At 46.2% G+C, this 18,771-nt stretch overlaps 1 protein-coding gene across 1 annotated transcript in view; it reads right to left on the bottom strand.

Annotated features, from left to right (window-relative positions):
• Positions 1–2,335: 2,335 nt before the first annotated feature.
• LOC311142323 (single-minded homolog 2-like) overlaps positions 2,336–18,771 on the bottom strand; it is a gene marked incomplete at its 3' end in the record, with an annotated part of 33,943 nt that continues 17,507 nt past the window's right edge. Inside the window, exons 5-11 of the mRNA XM_084177950.1 lie at positions 17,408–17,493; positions 15,354–15,553; positions 15,127–15,233; positions 14,614–14,761; positions 4,449–4,614; positions 3,628–4,063; positions 2,336–3,123 (exon numbers count right to left, since the gene is read on the bottom strand). Coding sequence (XP_084034076.1) covers positions 2,336–3,123; positions 3,628–4,063; positions 4,449–4,614; positions 14,614–14,761; positions 15,127–15,233; positions 15,354–15,553; positions 17,408–17,493 — 1,931 coding nt within the window. The remainder of the gene's footprint in view (positions 3,124–3,627; positions 4,064–4,448; positions 4,615–14,613; positions 14,762–15,126; positions 15,234–15,353; positions 15,554–17,407; positions 17,494–18,771) is intronic.

Raw genomic sequence — 18,771 nt, 5'->3', positions numbered from 1 at the left:
AGTAATGAATGAGTAGGAAAGTGTATCTATAGGCTTGCGTTGTTTTTATTAGTGGCTTGGTTCTTTTATGATATCGAGGAATATTTCACTTTCTCTGTTCAAAGGAGTAACAACATGAATTTGTGCATGAGGCAGAAATAATGCGACTCGAGTTTCACCATCATCTGGAAGACTGTGTCCCTTTTTGGTCAGTGTCAGTGGAGGAAAGGGAGAGCGGAGGGATGTTGAGAGGCGGACCCTCAGTCTGCTGCTCTCTCCCTCCGCTGAGACTGACCATCAGATGCAGGTAACATCATCCCAGTAAAAATAAAATAAAAGAATGTAAATGTATGCTCACTCAGCTGTGCCTCACAAGTAATACAAATAACCGATCTATTACCGGTGTGATCATATAGCCTACCTCAAATTTTCTAAAATGGCGCAAACAACAATGCATTGGCAGGGCAATTCAAGCAAAGCCAATATCCGGTGATAATGTATTGGGCCTATAGCTTACTGCTACAGTACTGTTTTTAATTAGTTAATGTTGCATAGGCTTAAGGTTTTTAAGTTATGTTTAAAAAAAATCTGAGCGGTAGATCTCGGCTTTCAGTTTGACTCAAAGTGATCTTGACTCAGAAAAGGTTGGTGACCACTGTTCTAGAGTTTTCCCTGTTAACACTATCAACGTTTCCCTTTACTGTGGCAATTTTGATCGAATCAACACGATATTAGAATGTAGGCCTACATTGAACACCACACATTGGCTGCTACTGTAGGCTGAATGATAGAACAGCTATTTCCATGTTAAAATGTTATGAGATGCATTTTCTCTGTTGTTTTTGATGGTAGGCCACTCTGGTAGGCCTACATTATGATCAAATAGCCACAGTAGCCTAGTTGGCCACTTTTCAAACTGTAACTTTAAGCGGGTACAGCCTCAGTGTTCACAGTAAACGCGCGCTGGAAGTTGCACAGAATTTTCAGAAAGTTTGAGCTCAGCAGACCTGAAATTTGCTCAGTGCCGAAAAACATTTGAGGGAACATTGGTCCTAAGGGAAATGTGGAGGGGTGTATGGATACAGAAGATCATGGTGGATGGACAGTTCCTTGCAGTCACTGGGAGAACACACTCCCACATACACAGACATTTGGAGGGCCCATGTGACCAGGTTGATGGGATTCAGGCAGGAGAACATAAAGGTGTATTTCAAGATGACATCATAGAAGAAAGTAAGGTTATCTGTAACTATTATATACAAGTGTTCGTTATTCTGACATTTTACATGTGCTTGATATCACAGCAATGTCCAGACCTCTTCAATAACCAGATGATATCCACTATGCATTCTGAAAAATAAAGAAGAGCTGAAAATAGCAACGGACAACGACTGTCTGGCAGGACATTTCATTTGAATTGTTTATTCAGAATGAAAGCAAACTACCGTGTTTTATTTCGTTTCATTTTCCCCAATGCAGTTGACATTTTTCTCATTATACATGTTAGATCCTGGTTTTCTTCATAAATAAGCAAGCTGCTATGTGTTGCACAATAATAAATATACACATTGCGTTTCCGATCTCTGCCATTGGTAGAATTGACCAAATTAATTCATGTTAACTTCAAAAGAGGGTGAACAATATTTACCCTCATTCATGTTTGCAAGGAAGTGTCCACGTTGAAATACTTTTGCGTCTGTCAGTTTTCCATTCAATATACAAGGTAGAGAGGCAGCATTTATTATTTTGTGTTGGCATATTTTGTCCTTTTTATGTCGCTGTCACAAAAAAAGAACTGCATTGGAAACCGTTTGCACTTAAACTAGCTTACAAATTAGGTTGAAATCATGCTACATTCAATCAAAATGTAGCTTTTTTTTTTGACCATTCTATAGTATCTTCTTGTTCTGGTCAGTTATGATTGGTGCCTCTGAGTTACAACATTAGAGGGGTGTATTCTTCACAGGCAATTTGTACCTCCAATTATGTATTGTATCATGGCTCAAAGGTCCTTGACATTTTATCAAAATAAATGGCTTTGAACTAGAATGTGACAATGCATTTATACTATTGGCTAAACAGTATGCAAAAATATAATATATTCAAGAAACCTGAAATTACTGGCTGCTCCTTAGAGGAGTCTGACATTGGTCTGCGTAGAAAACATCTGAAGAACAGAAATGGAGAGCCATGTGGCGGTCTTAACCAGACAGGGTCCCCAGAAAGTGACTCGACTTATGTCTGACATAGTTACATAGTCACTGATACAGCTTCTGGTCATTGTTTATGTTTCTGACCAAAAAGGCTGAAGTCTCAGGGTGTCTGTCCATCCTTGTCCTTCGACCCCCGGGCTGTGTCACCTCTCGTTGGTGATGATGACGGACGTGCCGATGTAATGAGGGATCTCCCTGTGGATCTCAGGGGAGGAGCTGGAGGCGGGGCTTTGGCTCTTGTAGTCGTAAGAACCAATTTCGTCGCCGCGGTAACCGTAGCTGTCCGTCAAGTGGCCGAGGGCAGCATATGGCGGGGCCTGGAAGGAGCTGTGTTTGGCCAAGACGTGGTGGAGGTTCAAAGACACGTACGGCGCCTGGGCCGGCAGGCCTACCCCGACTCCCATCCCAACTCCAACCCCCATCCCCATCCACATCCTCCTCTCCTCCTCCCCCGCCTCAGGCTCCAGCAGCTTGGGGCTCCCCTGCTCCCCATTGCTGTCTGTGTTCTCCAGGGGGCCGGTGGCACTGTGGCTGTAGGGGGATTCCATCATACACAGCCTCCTGCGCTGCTCCAGGACAACCTGCATGGGGAAGGGTTGGCCCAGGCCATGGAAGGACCGGGACTGCTCGCAGCTCACCTTCCCCAGCACAGAGCTACTCAACAGGGGACAGGACAACGGCTTCTCCCCTCCTACGCAACCACCACCCTCAGAGGCCTTGTGGAGGTAGTCTCGACTGAACGGCAGCTTGCTGTCCTCTTTAGTAGCCTGTGACAGTGAATGCAGGCGATCCTCTGTGGTCTTGTTCTGGCCAAGCGTGTGATGCTCATAGGGCTCTTCCTTAAACCTGCTGTTAGGGCGCGGGTTTGAGCAGCTGGAGAAGCCGTCATGGAGGGACTCGCTGGGGGGGTACCTCCTGCTCGTCGTGGGGCCTGCTGTGGAGAAATTAAACGCTACGGTGAGATTCAGACTAAAATGCTACGGTGAAACTGTGCTAAAACGCTATCTTGAGAATGATTAGGGTTTAGCAGTGACATCAGAGGAGCAGGGAAGTAAGCGATGCAGCAGACACTGCCTTTGCCCAATGCTACAGTCAGCAATGATTTTTCATGTTTTTTCATGAACGTTTCTGACCTGAGAACAAAGAGTGAAAAGGCTTAAAAGAGAGCACTTTAAAGTGACAGTTCACCTTTTTGAAGTTTTAATTCATATTCAACTTCCCTAGGGTGTTGTTGTTTCCTCCAAGCTGTTTCTAAATTCGTTAGATGGTTATTTAGCAACATCCAGAATGTCTGGGCTAGCATTATTTTGAAAATGTAGCAATGCTACTGGAAATGGATTGTATCAGTTAGCAGTGCATTCAAAAGCATGCAAAAAGAGCTCTGCGTTCCTCAGCGCTGATTTGGAAGCCCCATGCTTTTGAGCCAGAGCCATACCTGAATATGCAGCTGCGGTGGCTGTGGTGATGGCACACGATGCAGCGAACGGCCTCAGGGTGTGACCGGGGCTAGTACCATGGTGGGTTTTGGCGTTGGCACAGCTCCAACGCCCCTCTCCCCCTCGACCCTGCAGGGAGCTGAGCAGCTGCCGGGCAGCCAGGCCAGGGGAAGATGGGGAGGGAGAGGCGGAGGAAGAACCCTGGGTGTGTCGCAACCTCCTCTGGGAGTCCATGTGGGGTAGGTGTCCATAGGGGTAGGGGAAGGAGAGGCCATAGGGGGCGCTGCTACTACACAGGACCTCTCCAGCCTCTGGGCCTCCAGAGGGGCCTGAGATCTGCCCCTGGCAGGGAGTCAGGGGGTAGGGGGGGCTCTCCTTCCAGCTCCCTCCCTGGGGGGAGCAGTCTAGCTTGTCTGGGTGGTAGGTGCTGTTGGGCTGGAGGTGGAGGCAATAGACAACAGGTTATGGTGGTGTTATACTTTTATATCATAGACAGGCAATGAAGACAGTGTTGTGTACAGCTCATTTGTCGAGCTTTGACGAAGAATCAAGTCCTACTTGTTATATTTTTGGGATAACAATGAAGGGGATATTTCATAAATTCTCAAAAGGAAAGTTACTGATTGTAAATACAACGCAAACAGTCGTTGCGTTGGGGAGTTTGCAGTGTCTCCTCTTTTTCCAAGCTGGCAAAAGCTATTCATCCTGATATCTTAGTACGTGTGAATGTACAGGTACAGTATGTAGGCTACTGTATGTGTACTACACTGCATATGAACTGTATTAGTAATCTAGTGTGAGGAACAGTAGTCTTTAGTACCTGAGGGTAGGGGGCTGTTTTGAGTTTGCTCTTGATCTTGACTGCTTTGGTTTTGAGTTGTTTGCGGGGGTCCTGAGAGGAGGCCAGGCCACTCTTAAAGGCTAAGCTGGGTTTGGCCGCTCGACTCTGCTCCTGAGACAGCTGCATGTCTTTATACTCCACGTCCCTGTGGAGAGACATATACATACAGCACAGAACAGCTTGGATTAGCATCGCGCACACACACACACGGACACGAATGATCTGTTTGGTGGTTTGTTGTAACCGAGTATTGGTGCTAAACCGTGTTATTGGAGGCTGGCATGCTAGTTGCCTATTGCGTCATAGGATTCGGTGCCCTGGACGGTTTTCACGGAAGAATACTGTACCAAGTTAGCTAGCTGAATAAACTAAGTTAGAGTCTATTCCTAGAAAACATTAAACCGATGTAGTTTATAACAATTATAATTTCTAAAGTGGAAGTTGAGAGAGTTATATTTGAGTATTTCAGTGAAACGTAAGTGAGGGAGGCCCCACTCTCTCGCTTTCCCAGATGTTTAGTTAATTTCATTCCGATCTCCTTTGCATTATTGTAGCCTTTTTCTGTAGCCTGTCAACTTTGTGTCTGTCTATCCCTGTTCTCTCCTCTCTGCACAGGCCATACAAACGCTTCACACCGCGTGGCTGCTGCCACTCTAATCTGGTGGTCCCTGCGCGCACGACCCACGTGGAGTTCCAGGTCTCCGGCAGCCTCTGGAACTGCCGTTCTGCGGCCAACAAGGCAGAGTTCATCTCAGCCTATGCTACCCTCCAGTCCCTCGACTTCTTGGCGCTGACGGAAACATGGATTACCACAGAAAACACTGCTACTCCTACTGCTCTTTCCTCGTCTGACCATGTGTTCTCGCATACCCCGAGAGCATTTTTGTTTTAAATTTTTCTATTTCACCTTTATTTAACCAGGTAAGCCAGTTGAGAACAAGTTCTCATTTACAACTGCGACCTGGCAAAGATAAAGCAAAGCAGTGCGATAAAAACAACAACACAGAGTTACATACAGTGGGGAGAACAAGTATTTGATACACTGCTGATTTTGCAGGTTTTCCTACTTACAAAGCATGTAGAGGTCTGTCATTTTTATCATAGGTACACTTCAACTGTGAGAGACAGAATCTAAAACAAAAATCCAGAAAATCACATTGTATGATTTTTAAGTAATTAATTTGCATTTTATTGCATGATATAAGTATTTGATACATCAGAAAAGCAGAACTTAATATTTGGTACAGAAACCTTTGTTTGCAATTACAGAGATCATACGTTTCCTGTAGGTCTTGACCAGGTTTGCACACACTGCAGCAGGGATTTTGGCCCACTCCTCCATACAGATCTTCTCCAGATCCTTCAGGTTTCGGGGCTGTCGCTGGGCAATACGGACTTTCAGTTCCCTCCAAAGATTTTCTATTGGGTTCAGGTCTGGAGACTGGCTAGGCCACACCAGGACCTTGAGATGCTTCTTATGGAACCACTCCTTAGTTGCCCTGGCTGTGTGTTTCGGGTCGTTGTCATGCTGGAAGACCCAGCCACGACCCATCTTCAATGCTCTTACTGAGGGAAGGAGGTTGTTGGCCAAGATCTCGCGATACATGGCCCCATCCATCCTCCCCTCAATACGGTGCAGTCGTCCTGTCCCCTTTGCAGAAAAGCATCCCCAAAGAATGATGTTTCCACCTCCATGCTTCACGGTTGGGATGGTGTTCTTGGGGTTGTACTCATCCTTCTTCTTCCTCCAAACAAGGCGAGTGGAGTTTAGACCAAAAAGCTCTATTTTTGTCTCATCAGACCACATGACCTTCTCCCATTCCTCCTCTGGATCATCCAGATGGTCATTGGCAAACTTCAGACGGGCCTGGACATGCGCTGGCTTGAGCAGGGGGACCTTGCGTGCGCTGCAGGATTTTAATCCATGACGGCGCAGTGTGTTACTAATGGTTTTCTTTGAGACTGTGGTCCCAGCTCTCTTCAGGTCATTGACCAGGTCCTGCCGTGTAGTTCTGGGCTGATCCCTCATCTTCCTCATGATCATTGATGCCCCACGAGGTGAGATCTTGCATGGAGCCCCAGACCGAGGGTGATTGACCGTCATCTTGAACGTCTTCCATTTTCTAATAATTGCGCCAACAGTTGTTGCCTTCTCACCAAGCTGCTTGCCTATTGTCCTGTAGCCCATGTCCTTACACAGCTCTCTGGTCTTGGCCATTGTGGAGAGGTTGGAGTCTGTTTGATTGAGTGTGTGGACAGGTGTCTTTTATACAGGTAACGAGTTCAAACAGGTGCAGTTAATACAGGTAATGAGTGGAGAACAGGAGGGCTTCTTAAAGAAAAACTAACAGGTCTGTGAGAGTCGGAATTCTTACTGGTTGGTAGGTGATCAAATACTTATGTCATGCAATAAAATGCAAATTATTTACTTAAAAATCATACAATGTGATTTTCTGGATTTTTGTTTTAGATTCCGTCTCTCACAGTTGAAGTGTACCTATGATAAAAATTACAGACCTCTACATGCTTTGTAAGTAGGAAATCCTGCAAAATCGGCAGTGTATCAAATACTTGTTCTCCCCACTGTATGGGGTAAAACAAAACATAAAGTCAAAAATACAACAGAAAATATATGTACAGTGTGTGCAAATGTAGCAAGTTATGGAGGTAAGGCAATAAACAGGCTATAGTGCAAAATAATTACAATTAGTATTAACACTGGAATGATAGATGTGCAAGAGATGATGTGCAAATAGAGATACTGGGGTGCAAATGAGCAAAATAAATAACAATATGGGAATGAGGTAGTTGGGTGGGCTAATTTCAGATGGGCTGTGTACAGGTGCAGTGATCGGTAAGGTGCTCTGACAACTGATGCTTAAAGTTAGTGAGGGAGATAAGAGTCTCCAGCTTCAGAGATTTTGCAATTCGTTCCAGTCATTGGCAGCAGAGAACTGGAAGGAATGGCGGCCAAAGGAGGTGTTGGCTTTGATGACCAGTGAGATATACCTGCTGGAGCGCATACTACGGGTGGGTGTTGCTATGGTGACCAATGAGCTAAGATAAGGCGGGGATTTGCCTAGCAGTGATTTTTAGATGGCCTGGAGCCAGTGGGTTTGGCGACGAATATGTAGTGAGGACCAGCCAACAAGAGCGTACAGGTCACAGTGGTGGGTAGTATATGGGGCTTTGGTGACAAAACGGATGGCACTGTGATAGACTACATCCAATTTGCTGAGTAGAGTGTTGGAGGCTATTTTGTAAATGATATTGCCGAAGTCAAGGATCGGTAGGATAGTCCGTTTTACGAGGGCATGTTTGGCAGCATGAGTGAAGGAGGCTTTGTTGCGAAATAGGAAGCCGATTCTAGATTTAACTTTGGATTGGAGATTCTTAATGTGAGTCTGGAAGGAGAGTTTACAGTCTAACCAGACACCTAGGTATTTGTAGTTGTCCACATACTCTAGGTCAGACCCGTGGAGAGTAGTGACTCTAGTCGGGTGGGCGGGTGCCAGTAGCGTTCGATTGAAGAGCATGCATTTAGTTTTACGAGTGTTTAAGAGCAGTTGGAGGCTACCGAAGGAGTGTTGTATGGCATTGAAGCTCGTTTGGAGGTTTGTTAACACAGTGTCCAAAATGGTGTCGTCTGCGTAGAGGTGGATCTGAGAGTCACCAGCAGCAAGAGCGACATCATTGATATACACAGAGAAAAGAGTCGGCCCAAGAATTGAACCCTGTGGCACCCCCATAGAGACTGCCATAGGTCCAGACAACAGGCCCTCCGATTTGACACATTGAACTCCATCTGAGAAGTAGTTGGTGAACCAGGCAAGGCAGTCATTTGAGAAACCAAGGCTATTTAGTCTGCCAATAAGAATGCGGTGGTTGACAGAGTCAAAAGCCTTGGCCAGGTCGATGAAGACGGCTGCACAGTACTGTCTATTATCAATCGCGGTTATAGTATCGTTTAGGACCTTGAGCGTGGCTGAGGTGCACCCATGACCAGCTCGGAAACCGGATTGCATAGCGGAGAAGGTACGGTGGGATTCGCAATGGTCGGTGATCTGTTTGTTAACTTGGCTTTCAAAAACTTTCGAAGGGCAGGGCAGGATGGATATAGGTCTGTAACAGTTCTAGATCTAGAGTGTCACCCCCTTTGAAGAGGGGGATGACCGCGGCAGCTTTCCAATCTCTGGGGATCTCAGACGTTACGAAAGAGAGGTTGAAACAGGCTAGTAATAGGGGTTGCGACAATTTCGGCGGCTAGTTTTAGAAAGAAAGGGTCCAGAATGTCCAGATGATTTGTAGGGGTCCAGATTTTGCAGCTCTTTCAGAACATCAGCTGTCTGAATTTGTGTGAAGGAGAATCGGGGGGGGGGGGGGGGGGGGGGGGTGCATGGGCAAGTTGCAGCGGAGGGTGCAGAGCTGGTGGCCAGGGTAGTGGTATCCAGGTGGAAAGCATGGCCAGCCATAGCAAAATGCTTGTTGAAATTCTTGATTATTGTAGCTTTATCGGTGGTGATAGTGTTTCCTAGCCTCAGTGCAGTGGGCAGCTGGGAGGAGGTGCTCTTATTCTCCATGGACTTTACAGTGTCCCAAAACTTTTTGGAGTTAGTGCTACAGGATGCACATTTCTGTTTGAAAAAGTTAGCCTTTGCTTTCCTAACTGCTTGTGTATATTGGTTCCTGACTTCCCTGAAAAGTTGCATATCGCGGGGGCTATTTGATGCTAATGCAGTACGCCACAGGATGTTTTTGTGCTGGTCAGGACAGTCAAGTCTGAGGAGAACCAGGGGCTATATCTGTTCTTCGTTCTGTATTTTTTGAATGGGGCAAGTTTATTTAAGATTGAGAGGAAATTACTTTTAAAAGAACTACCAGGCATCCTCTACTGACGGAATGAGATCTATATCCATCCAGGATACCTGGGCCAGGTCAATTAGGAAGGCCTGCTCACTAAAGTGTTTTAGGGAGCGTTTGACAGTGATGAGGGGTGGTCGTTTGACCGCGGACCCGTTACGGACGCAGGCAATAAGGCAGTGATCGCTGAGATCCTGGTTGAAGACAGCGGAGGTGTATTTAGAGGGTAAGTTAGTCAGGATAATATTTTTGAGGGTACCCATGTTTACGGATTTAGGGTTGTACCTGGTAGGTTCGTTGATCATTTGTGTGAGATTGAGGGCATCTAGTTTGGATTGTAGGATGGCCGGGATGTTAAGCATATCCCAATTTAGGTCACCAAGCAGTATGAACTCTGAGGATAAATGGGGGGCAATCAATTCACATATGGTATCCAGGGCACAGCTGGGGGCTGAGGGGGGTCTGTAGCAAGCGGCAACAGTGAGAGACTTATTTCTGGAAAGGTGGATTTTTAGAAGTAGAAGCTCAAACTGTTTGGGCACAAACCTGGATAGTATGATAGAGCTCTGTAGGCTATCTCTACAGTAGATTGCAACTCCACCCCCTTTGGCAGTTCTATCTAAATGGAAAATGTTGTAGTTGGGGATGGAAATTTCAGAATTTTTGGTGGCCTTCCTAAGCCTGGATTCAGACACTGCTAGAACATCAGGGTTGGTGGAGTGTGCTAACGCAGTGAATAACTCAAACTTAGGAAGTAGACTTCTAATGTTAACGTGCAGAAAACCAAGGCTTTTACGGTTACAGAAGTCAACAAATGATAGCTCCTGGGGAGTAGGAGTGATACTGGGGGCTGCAGGGCCTGGGTTAGCCTCTACATCACCAGAGGAACAGAGGAGGACTAGAATAAGGATATGGCTAAAGGCTTTAAGAACTGGTCTTCTAGTGCGTTGGGTACAGAGAATAAAGGGGGCAGATTTCCAGGCGTTGTAGAAAAGATTCAGGGCATTATGTACAGACAAGGATATGGAAGGATATGAGTACAGTGGAGGTAAACCTAAGCGTTGGGTAACAATGAAAGAGATAGCATCACTGGAGGCACCGATTGAGCCGGTCTCGGCGTATATGGGGGGTGGAACAAAGGAGCTCTCTGAGGCTGGTTGAGTGGGACTGGGGGCTCTACAGTGAAATAGTACAAAAAGAACTAACCCAAACAGCAATAGGCTAGGCATATTGACATGGGAGAGAGGCATAACGCAATCACAGGTGTTATTAGAGAGAGCTAAGACAACAACTGGTAATGGCGATAAAGTTTGGGCTGAGGCTAAACAGAATAAACAGGACAGGGTACCGTGTAAAGGAACAGTCCAGAAGGCATCAGCTGTGCAGCTGAGTGATCATAAGGTCCAGTGAACAGCAATATGTGAGTCAAAGAGCAGTTCAAATTGGTGCTTCAGCACAGCGAGCAGGAAGCACAGTTGTAGTTTGCGTGTGCTAGCGGGCCGGAGCTAGCAGATGGATCTTCGTGGTCGTCGCAACAGGAACCCTGTTGAAACCACAGACGATTACGTCGGCAGACCAGTCGTGATGGATCGGCAGGGCTCCGTGTCGACTGTACGAGGTCCCGTCCGGTTGACAGAGAGGTAGGTAGCCGGGAGATGTGCTTGACTCAAGGCTAGCTCAATGCTGATTAGCCAACAACAACGTTCATATGGTTGCAGCTAGCTAGTTGCGATTATCCAGTGTTTCAGTGATTCCGGCAGAAAATCCGATAGGTTCTGGGTCGAAAATTTGCTGTGCAGACAGTGCAAACTGGCCGATAATAGTCCAGACTAGAGCTGGCTGGTAGGTAGTGCAGGCCACGGACAATGGAGAAAAAGCCGCTAACGGTGGCTAATAGCAAGTAGCTAGTTAGCTGGTTAGCTGGCTACTCCCGTCCGGTAGACAGAGAGGTAGATAGCCGGGGCTAGCTCAAGGCTTAAGGCTAACTAGTGCTATGGGGGCAGTGGTGATTAGCCTACAGCAACATCTATTCGACATCCATTCGGTTGCGGCTAGCTAGATCCGGTGTTAAGGTCCAGTGATTCAGTTATTCCGGCAGAAAATCCGATGTTCTGGGTGAAAACCGCTAACGGTGACTAATAGCAAGTAGCTAGTTAGCTAGTTAGCTGGCTGGCTAGTTTCAACTGGAGATTCTAGATAAAGGTGAGTAAATAATAGAATCCGTTCCACATTGAGTGAGGCGGGTTGCAGGAAAGTATATTTAGTAGAAGGATGAAAAGTGTGATAGGGAAATATATACGTAAAATACACACAAAAAATACAAAAAACAGGCTATTTACATGGACACACAAGAGAACACGACCGCACTGCTACGCTATCTTGGACTGCCAGCATCTGGTCAGCGCGGCGGTGGCACAGGAATCCTCATCTCTCCCAAGTGGACATACTCTCTTTTTCCCCTGACCCATCTGTCTATCTCCTCATTTGAAATCCATGCTGTCACAGTCACTAGCCCATTCAAGCTTAACATCCTTGTCATTTATCGCCCTCCAGGTTCCCTTGGAGAGTTCATCAATGAGCTTGACGCCTTGATAAGTTCCTTTCCTGAGGATGGCTCACCCCTCACAGTTCTGGGTGACTTTAACCTCCCTACGTCTGCCTTTGACTCATTTCTCTCTGCCTCCTTCTTTCCACTCCTTTCCTCTTTTGACCTTACCCTCTCACCGTCCCCCACTACTCACAAGGCAGGCAATACGCTTGACCTCATCTTTACTAGATGCTGTTCTTCTACTAATCTCACTGCAACTCCCCTCCAAGTCTCCGACCACTACTTTGTATCCTTTTCTCTCTCGCTCTCCTCCAACACTACTCACTCTGCCCCTACTCAGATGGTAATGTGCCATCGCAATTTTCACTCTCTCTCTCCCGCTACTCTCTCCTCTTCCATCCTATCATCTCTTCCCTCTGCTAAATCCTTCTCCCTCCGATCTCCTGATTCTGCCTCCTCAACCCTCCTCTCCTCCCTTTCTGCATCTTTTGACTCTCTATGTCCCCTATCCTCCCGGCCGGCTCGGTGGCTTGACGACTCATTGCGAGCTCACAGAAGAGGGCTCCGGGCAGCCGAGCGGAAATGGAGGAAAACTAGACTCCCTGCGGACCTGTCATCTTTTCACTCCCTCCTCTCTACATTATCTTCCTCTGTTTCCGCTGCTAAAGCCACTTTCTACCACATCCGATCCTCATGTATTAAGTCAAATGACACCGCTGGTTCTGCTCACACTGCCCTACCCTATGCTTTGACTTCTTTCTCCCCTCTCTCTCCAGATGAAATCTTGCGACTTGTGACGGCCGGCCGCCCAACAACCTGCCCGCTTGACACTATCCCCTCCTCTCTTCTCCAGACCATTTCCAGAGACCTTCTCCCTTACCTCACCTCGCTCATCAACTCATCCTTGACCGCTGGCCATGTCCCTTCCGTCTTCAAGAGAGCGAGAGTTGCACCCCTCCTCAATAAACCTACACTCGATCCCTCCGATGTCAACAACTACAGACCAGTATCCCTTCTTTCTTTTCTCTCCAAAACTCTTGAGTGTGCCGTCTCTAGCCAACTCTCCTGCTATCTCTCACAGAATGACCTTCTTGATCCAAACCAGTCAGGTTTCAAGACTGGTCATTCAACTGAGACTGCTCTTCTCTGTGTCACGGAGGCTCTCCGCACTGCTAAAGCTAACTTTCTCTTCTCTGCTCTTATCCTTCTAGACCTATCCGCTGCCTTTGATACTGTGAACCATCAGATCCTCCTCTCCACCCTCTCCGAGTTGGGCATCTCCGGCGCTGCTCACTCTTGGATTGCGTCCTACCTGACAGGTCGCTCCTACCAGGTGGCGTGGCGAGAATCTGTCTCTGCACCACGTGCTCTCACCACTGGTGTCCCCCAGGGCTCAGTTCTAGGCCCTCTCCTATTCTCTCTATACACCAAGTCACTTGGCTCTGTCATATCCTCACATGGTCTCTCCTATCATTGCTACGCAGAAGACACACAATTAATTTTCTCCTTTCCCCCTTCTGATAACCAGGTGGCGAATCGCATCTCTGCATGTCTGGCAGACATATCAGTGTGGATGTCGGATCACCACCTCAAGCTGAACCTCGGCAAGACGGAGCTGCTCTTCCTCCCGGGGAAGGACTGCCCGCTCCATGATCTCGCCATCACGGTTGACAACTCCATTGTGTCCTCCTCCCAGAGTGCAAATAACCTTGGCGTGACCCTGGACAACACCCTGTCGTTCTCCGCTAACATCAAAGCGGTGACTCGATCCTGCAGGTTCTTGCTCTACAACATTTGCAGAGTACGACCCTACCTTACACAGAAAGCGGCACAGGTCCTAATCCAGGCACTTGTCATCTCCCGTCTGGATTACTGCAACTCACTGTTGGCTGGGCTCCCTGCCTGTGCCATTAAACCCCTACAACTCATCCAGAACGCTGCATCCCGTCTGGTGTTCAACCTTCCCAAGTTCTCTCATGTCACCCCGCTCCTCCGCACACTCCACTGGCTTCCAGTTGAAGCTTGCATCTACTACAAGACCATGGTGCTTGCCTATGGAGCTGTGAGGGGAACGGCACCTCCTTACCTTCAGGCTCTGATCAGACCCTATACCCAAACGAGGGCACTAAGTTCATCCACCTCTGGCCTGCTAGCTCCCCTACCTCTACGGAAGCACAGTTCCCGCTCAGCCCAGTCAAAGCTATTTGCTGCTCTGGAACCCCAATGGTGGAACAAGCTCCCCCAAGACGCCAGGACAGCGGAGTCACTGACCACCTTCCGGAGACACTTGAAACCCTACCTCTTTAAGGAATACCTGGAATAGTATAAAGTAATCCTTCTTCCCCCACCCCCCGTAAAAAAAAGTAAAAAAAAAAAAAAAAAAAGTGGTTGTCCCACTGGCTATCATAAGTTGAATGCACCAATTTGTAAGTCGCTCTGGATAAGAGCGTCTGCTAAATGATGTAAATGTAAATGTAAAATATCCTCTACACGTCAGTCCTGCATTACGCTTGGCCAACACATACTTCATCCTCAGGAAAGAAGAGCGCTCCATTTCGTACTCTGTTACACACACAGACACACAGACAAACCGGGGGCACCACCTTACAAATTAGCCTGTGTTTCAAACCCAGACTTTTTGCCACAAAATGTCTAAGACTATTAAATGGAAATGTTTTAGGGAGAGATTCACCTGTCACAGCCCCACTCAGGTCAAAGGGGAAAGTGTTGACTCACGTGAGAACGTAGTTGACGCTGACGATGCAGTGGGGTCTGGAGGAGCGGCTGTTGTGGACGATGGTGGCGTAGCTCTGCACCCACACCCAGCCCCCGTGCTTGGACAACATACGGTAGTACTTAGTGGTGACCTGCCCTTTCACCAACACTGCAGGAGAGAGAGGGGGAGAGAGAGAGGAGGGAGGGGGAGAGAGAGAAATATGGGGGTGAGAGAGAGATCAAATCACAGACTGGACTGTGCCTGAATAAAATATTGAAAGACAGAAAGAGAAGTGCACATAGCTATAGAATACAAACAGAATGCTTGGGAGAGAGTGCCAGCAAAAGACTGAGTTCCTTTGACAGGCTTGACTCATGAATACTGTAGCATTTTTATTCTCCTCTTGAACCTGCATGCATATTCTGTGGGAAACTCCACAGCTGCCACTTATAGAAATCCTAACCCTCTCAAGGAGAGTGTGGGTTGTTTAGTAATAAGTGTCTCAATGTAACCACAGAGGGGGACTGACTCACAGAGGTGGTGAGCGAAGCGTAGATGGAATACATCACAGCCATGCACGTGGTGGTACAGCGTTTTCTCGATCAGGTCCTGGGGTTCGTATCCCGTCAACTCAGCCACCCTTGAACCCAGAGGTCAGGGGTCAAAAGTAAAACATGATGTTCAAATCCTTTGCTGTGTTTGTCTTTTATTTTCTATTCTCTGTTTTTTTCCTCCCTCCCTCCCTCCTTTCCTTCCATACCTGGAGTCCAGGAAGATGAGCTTGAGGTCCAGGCTGGCCCTGAACATGAACATGTTGCTATGGAGCTTGATCTCTGTGATACCACTGAGAGGCAGGGAGTGACCAACCGCCACCAGGCCCACGATCTGATAACACGTGTCATACAGCGCCATGTCCATCACGTACTGACGGATCTTCAAATAGCCACTGCAGTGGATCACCTGGGAAGCAGAGAGATGAGAGGGGCTTTACACAGTGATATGGAGATAGATACATGCATGTACATAGATATAGCTAGACAGAGAGGCTTTACACCTTGCCTTAACATGTGTCCTAAATGTGGTTTTGTGTCCAAATTTAGGTAGATCTGAGAGATAGATTGAGAAACAACATTGTTGGTAATGCAGAATTCTTCTCTCACTCACTCTGCAAAAGCAGGTTCAACCTTCAGGCTGCACCCCACTAAGTGCCCCTCTCCACCCCCTCTCCACCACCGCTCCCCTCCTCTCCCTTGAACAGCTACGTGCCTAGAAGCTTGCCTTTACTCCAACCCACCCCCCCCCCCCCAAAAAAAAAAAAAAAAAAAAAAAAAAAACATTGTAAAGTGGTTATCCCACTGGCTATAAGGTGAATGCACCTATTTGTAAGTCGCCCTGGATAAGAGCGTCTGCTAAATGACGTAAATGTAAATGTAAATGTAAGCTAAAAGGTACTATTTCTCTTCATCACTTCCTGTTTACCTATGCCCATGCGGGCCTCGCCCTGGCCATTCTATAGCACTCGCCCAGTTCACACTGATTATTTATTCTACTACTTAACAGAAACGTCTTGTTTAATGCCAATGTAAATTTACAGCAGATCTCCATTGCAATCTGCTAGGTGATTTATATTATATAGGGAGAGGGAAGAAGGAGGGAGTCAAGAATACAGCTGTTGCATCTAGAGATGAGGATGGTGGAGGAACGACTGTGGAGTGTTTTAGGAGAGACGTGGTTGTCGTAGGAGATTTGAGTGAGTCAAGTGGAAATGCTGCAGCTGCTGAGTCTCAGACAAACAATATGCAGTTACAAATAACCTGTTAACACTGTGATAACACTATAATAATGTTATAGACTCAATAGAACAAAACAAACAAATCTAGAAATATAATACATCTTTGTTTTGATATAATAATAATCTCTACAAAATTGATGCATTTCAACTGTAGGTGTTTAATTTGAAATAAGGAACACCTGGGATAGGATAAAGTAATCCTTCTAACCCCCCCTTACCCCACCCCACCCCCCCAAAAAAATAAATAATTGTAAAGTGGTTATCCCACTGGCTATAAGGTGAATGCACCAATTTGTAAGTCGCTCTGGATAAGAGCGTCTGCTAAATGACGTAAATGTAAATGTAAATGTAATTATCTACTTTCTATCTTATATTGTTATTCATGAAAGGTTTACTACTTCCAGAGACACAGATTATCATGGTATACAGTAACGAAGAAATGTGATTTCAAATATTGCATTTCATTATAGTAGTACGCAGGGGCGCAACTTTCATAGGGGACGGGGGGAGAAAAAATAAGAAACCTGCACACTGCTCTTGCTAGTATCACTGCTCTTTTATACGCTTTACGTATCAGCCTCAAGGCCTTCGTCAGAGCTTTTAACAGGGGGGACATGTCCCCCCCACATTCTGAAATTGCATTTTTCGTCCCCCCCAGTTTCATCTATGGAATGTGATACAAAACGAGGCAACAGTGTGCTTTAGGACCATGCGGACACCTCCTAGTGGTCGGATATGCTGTTTGGAGTGTTTATCCGACTGGATCAAAAAAATATATAAAAATATATATATTATGTCCCCCCCACTTCTAAAGCCAAAGTTGCACCCCTGGTAGTATGGCAGGTAGCCTAGTGGTTAAGAGCGTTGAGCCAGTAACCAAAAGGTTTCTGGTTTGAATCCCCGAGCCGACTAGGTAAAAAAATCTGTCGATGTGCCCTTGAGCAAGGCACTTAACCCTAATCGCTCCTGTAAGTCGCTCTGGATAAGAGCGTCTGCTAAATGACTAAAATGTAAACATGTACCTTATATCCTCCACACGTCAGTCCTGCATTACGCTTGGCCAACACACACTTCATCCTCAGGAAAAAAGAGCGCTCCATTTCGTACTCTGTTACACACACAGACAGAGAGGAGAGTGACCATAAGCACAGACACAATAAAAACACTTCACAACCACAGTCACACACACACCCTGGTTAAATAAAGCAGTGGATGTGGTTAGCACAAGTGTGTGTGTGTGTCTGCCCTTACAAAAGATCACGTGAAAAAACGTGGTTTTCGGACATGTGTGAATTTCACGACTCAGACACGTGTTTTGTTTCACATACATTTTTCACGTGAATACATCTGTTGAAAAATGTCACGTGGGAAAAAAAGACACGTGAATCAGACACATGGTTTTTGGACGCGTGTATGGTTTCACATGGATTTTTCACGACTCAGACACATGTGGTTTCCCAACATTTCATGTGATATTATAAAATTCACGTGTGCTTTTGTAACTGGTGGGATTAGATCCCGGGCCTCCCACGAGGGAAGCTGAAGTCTTGACCATTCGACCAAGAGGGACAACACTTATTTTGAAGTCACAGGTGGGGCTACCTCATCAACCATACCCGACTCATATCCGCTACACTTTCACGTGCATTTTCTCATTTGAATGCAAAATAGGGATGTCAAACGATTAAAAAATGTGATCGACTTTATCACAGGATTTGCTGTGATTAATTGCGAATTCCTAATTTGCTCAAATTGAGTTGTAATTTAAGATTACTTTATACAGTGCATTGCAAAAGTATTCATCCCCCTTGGCGTTTTTCCTATTTTGTTGCATTACAACCTGTCATTTAAATGCATTTTTATTTGGATTTCATGTAATGGACATACACAAAATAGTTAAAATTGGTGAAGTGAAACGAAATAATAATTTGTTTCAAAAAATTATAAAAAAATTATAACGGAAAAGTGGTGCGTGCATATGTATTCACCCCCTTTGCTATGAAGCCCCTAAATAAGATTTGGTGCAACCTATTACCTTCAGAAGTCACATAATTAGTTAAATAAAGTCCACCTGTGTGCAATCTAAGTGTCACATGATCTCAGTATATATACACCTGTTCTGAAAGGCCCCAGAGTCTGCAACACCACTAAGCAAGGGGCACCACCAAGCAAGCGGCACCATGAAGACCAAGGAGCTCTCCAAACAGGTCAGGGACAAAGTTGTGGAGAAGCACAGATCAGGGTTGGGTTATAAAAAAATATCAGAATCTTTGAACATCCCACGGAGCACCATTAAATCCATTATTAAAAAATAGAAAGAATATGTCACCACAACAAACCTGCCAAGAGATGGCCGCCCACCAAAACTCACAGACCAGGCAAGGAG

This window comes from Coregonus lavaretus, assembly GCF_964263955.1.
Source record: "Coregonus lavaretus genome assembly, chromosome: 15".
Lineage (NCBI taxonomy): Eukaryota > Metazoa > Chordata > Actinopteri > Salmoniformes > Salmonidae > Coregonus > Coregonus lavaretus.
The sequence above is the reverse complement of the archived record's forward strand: the minus strand, read 5'-3'. Positions and strand labels throughout refer to the sequence as shown.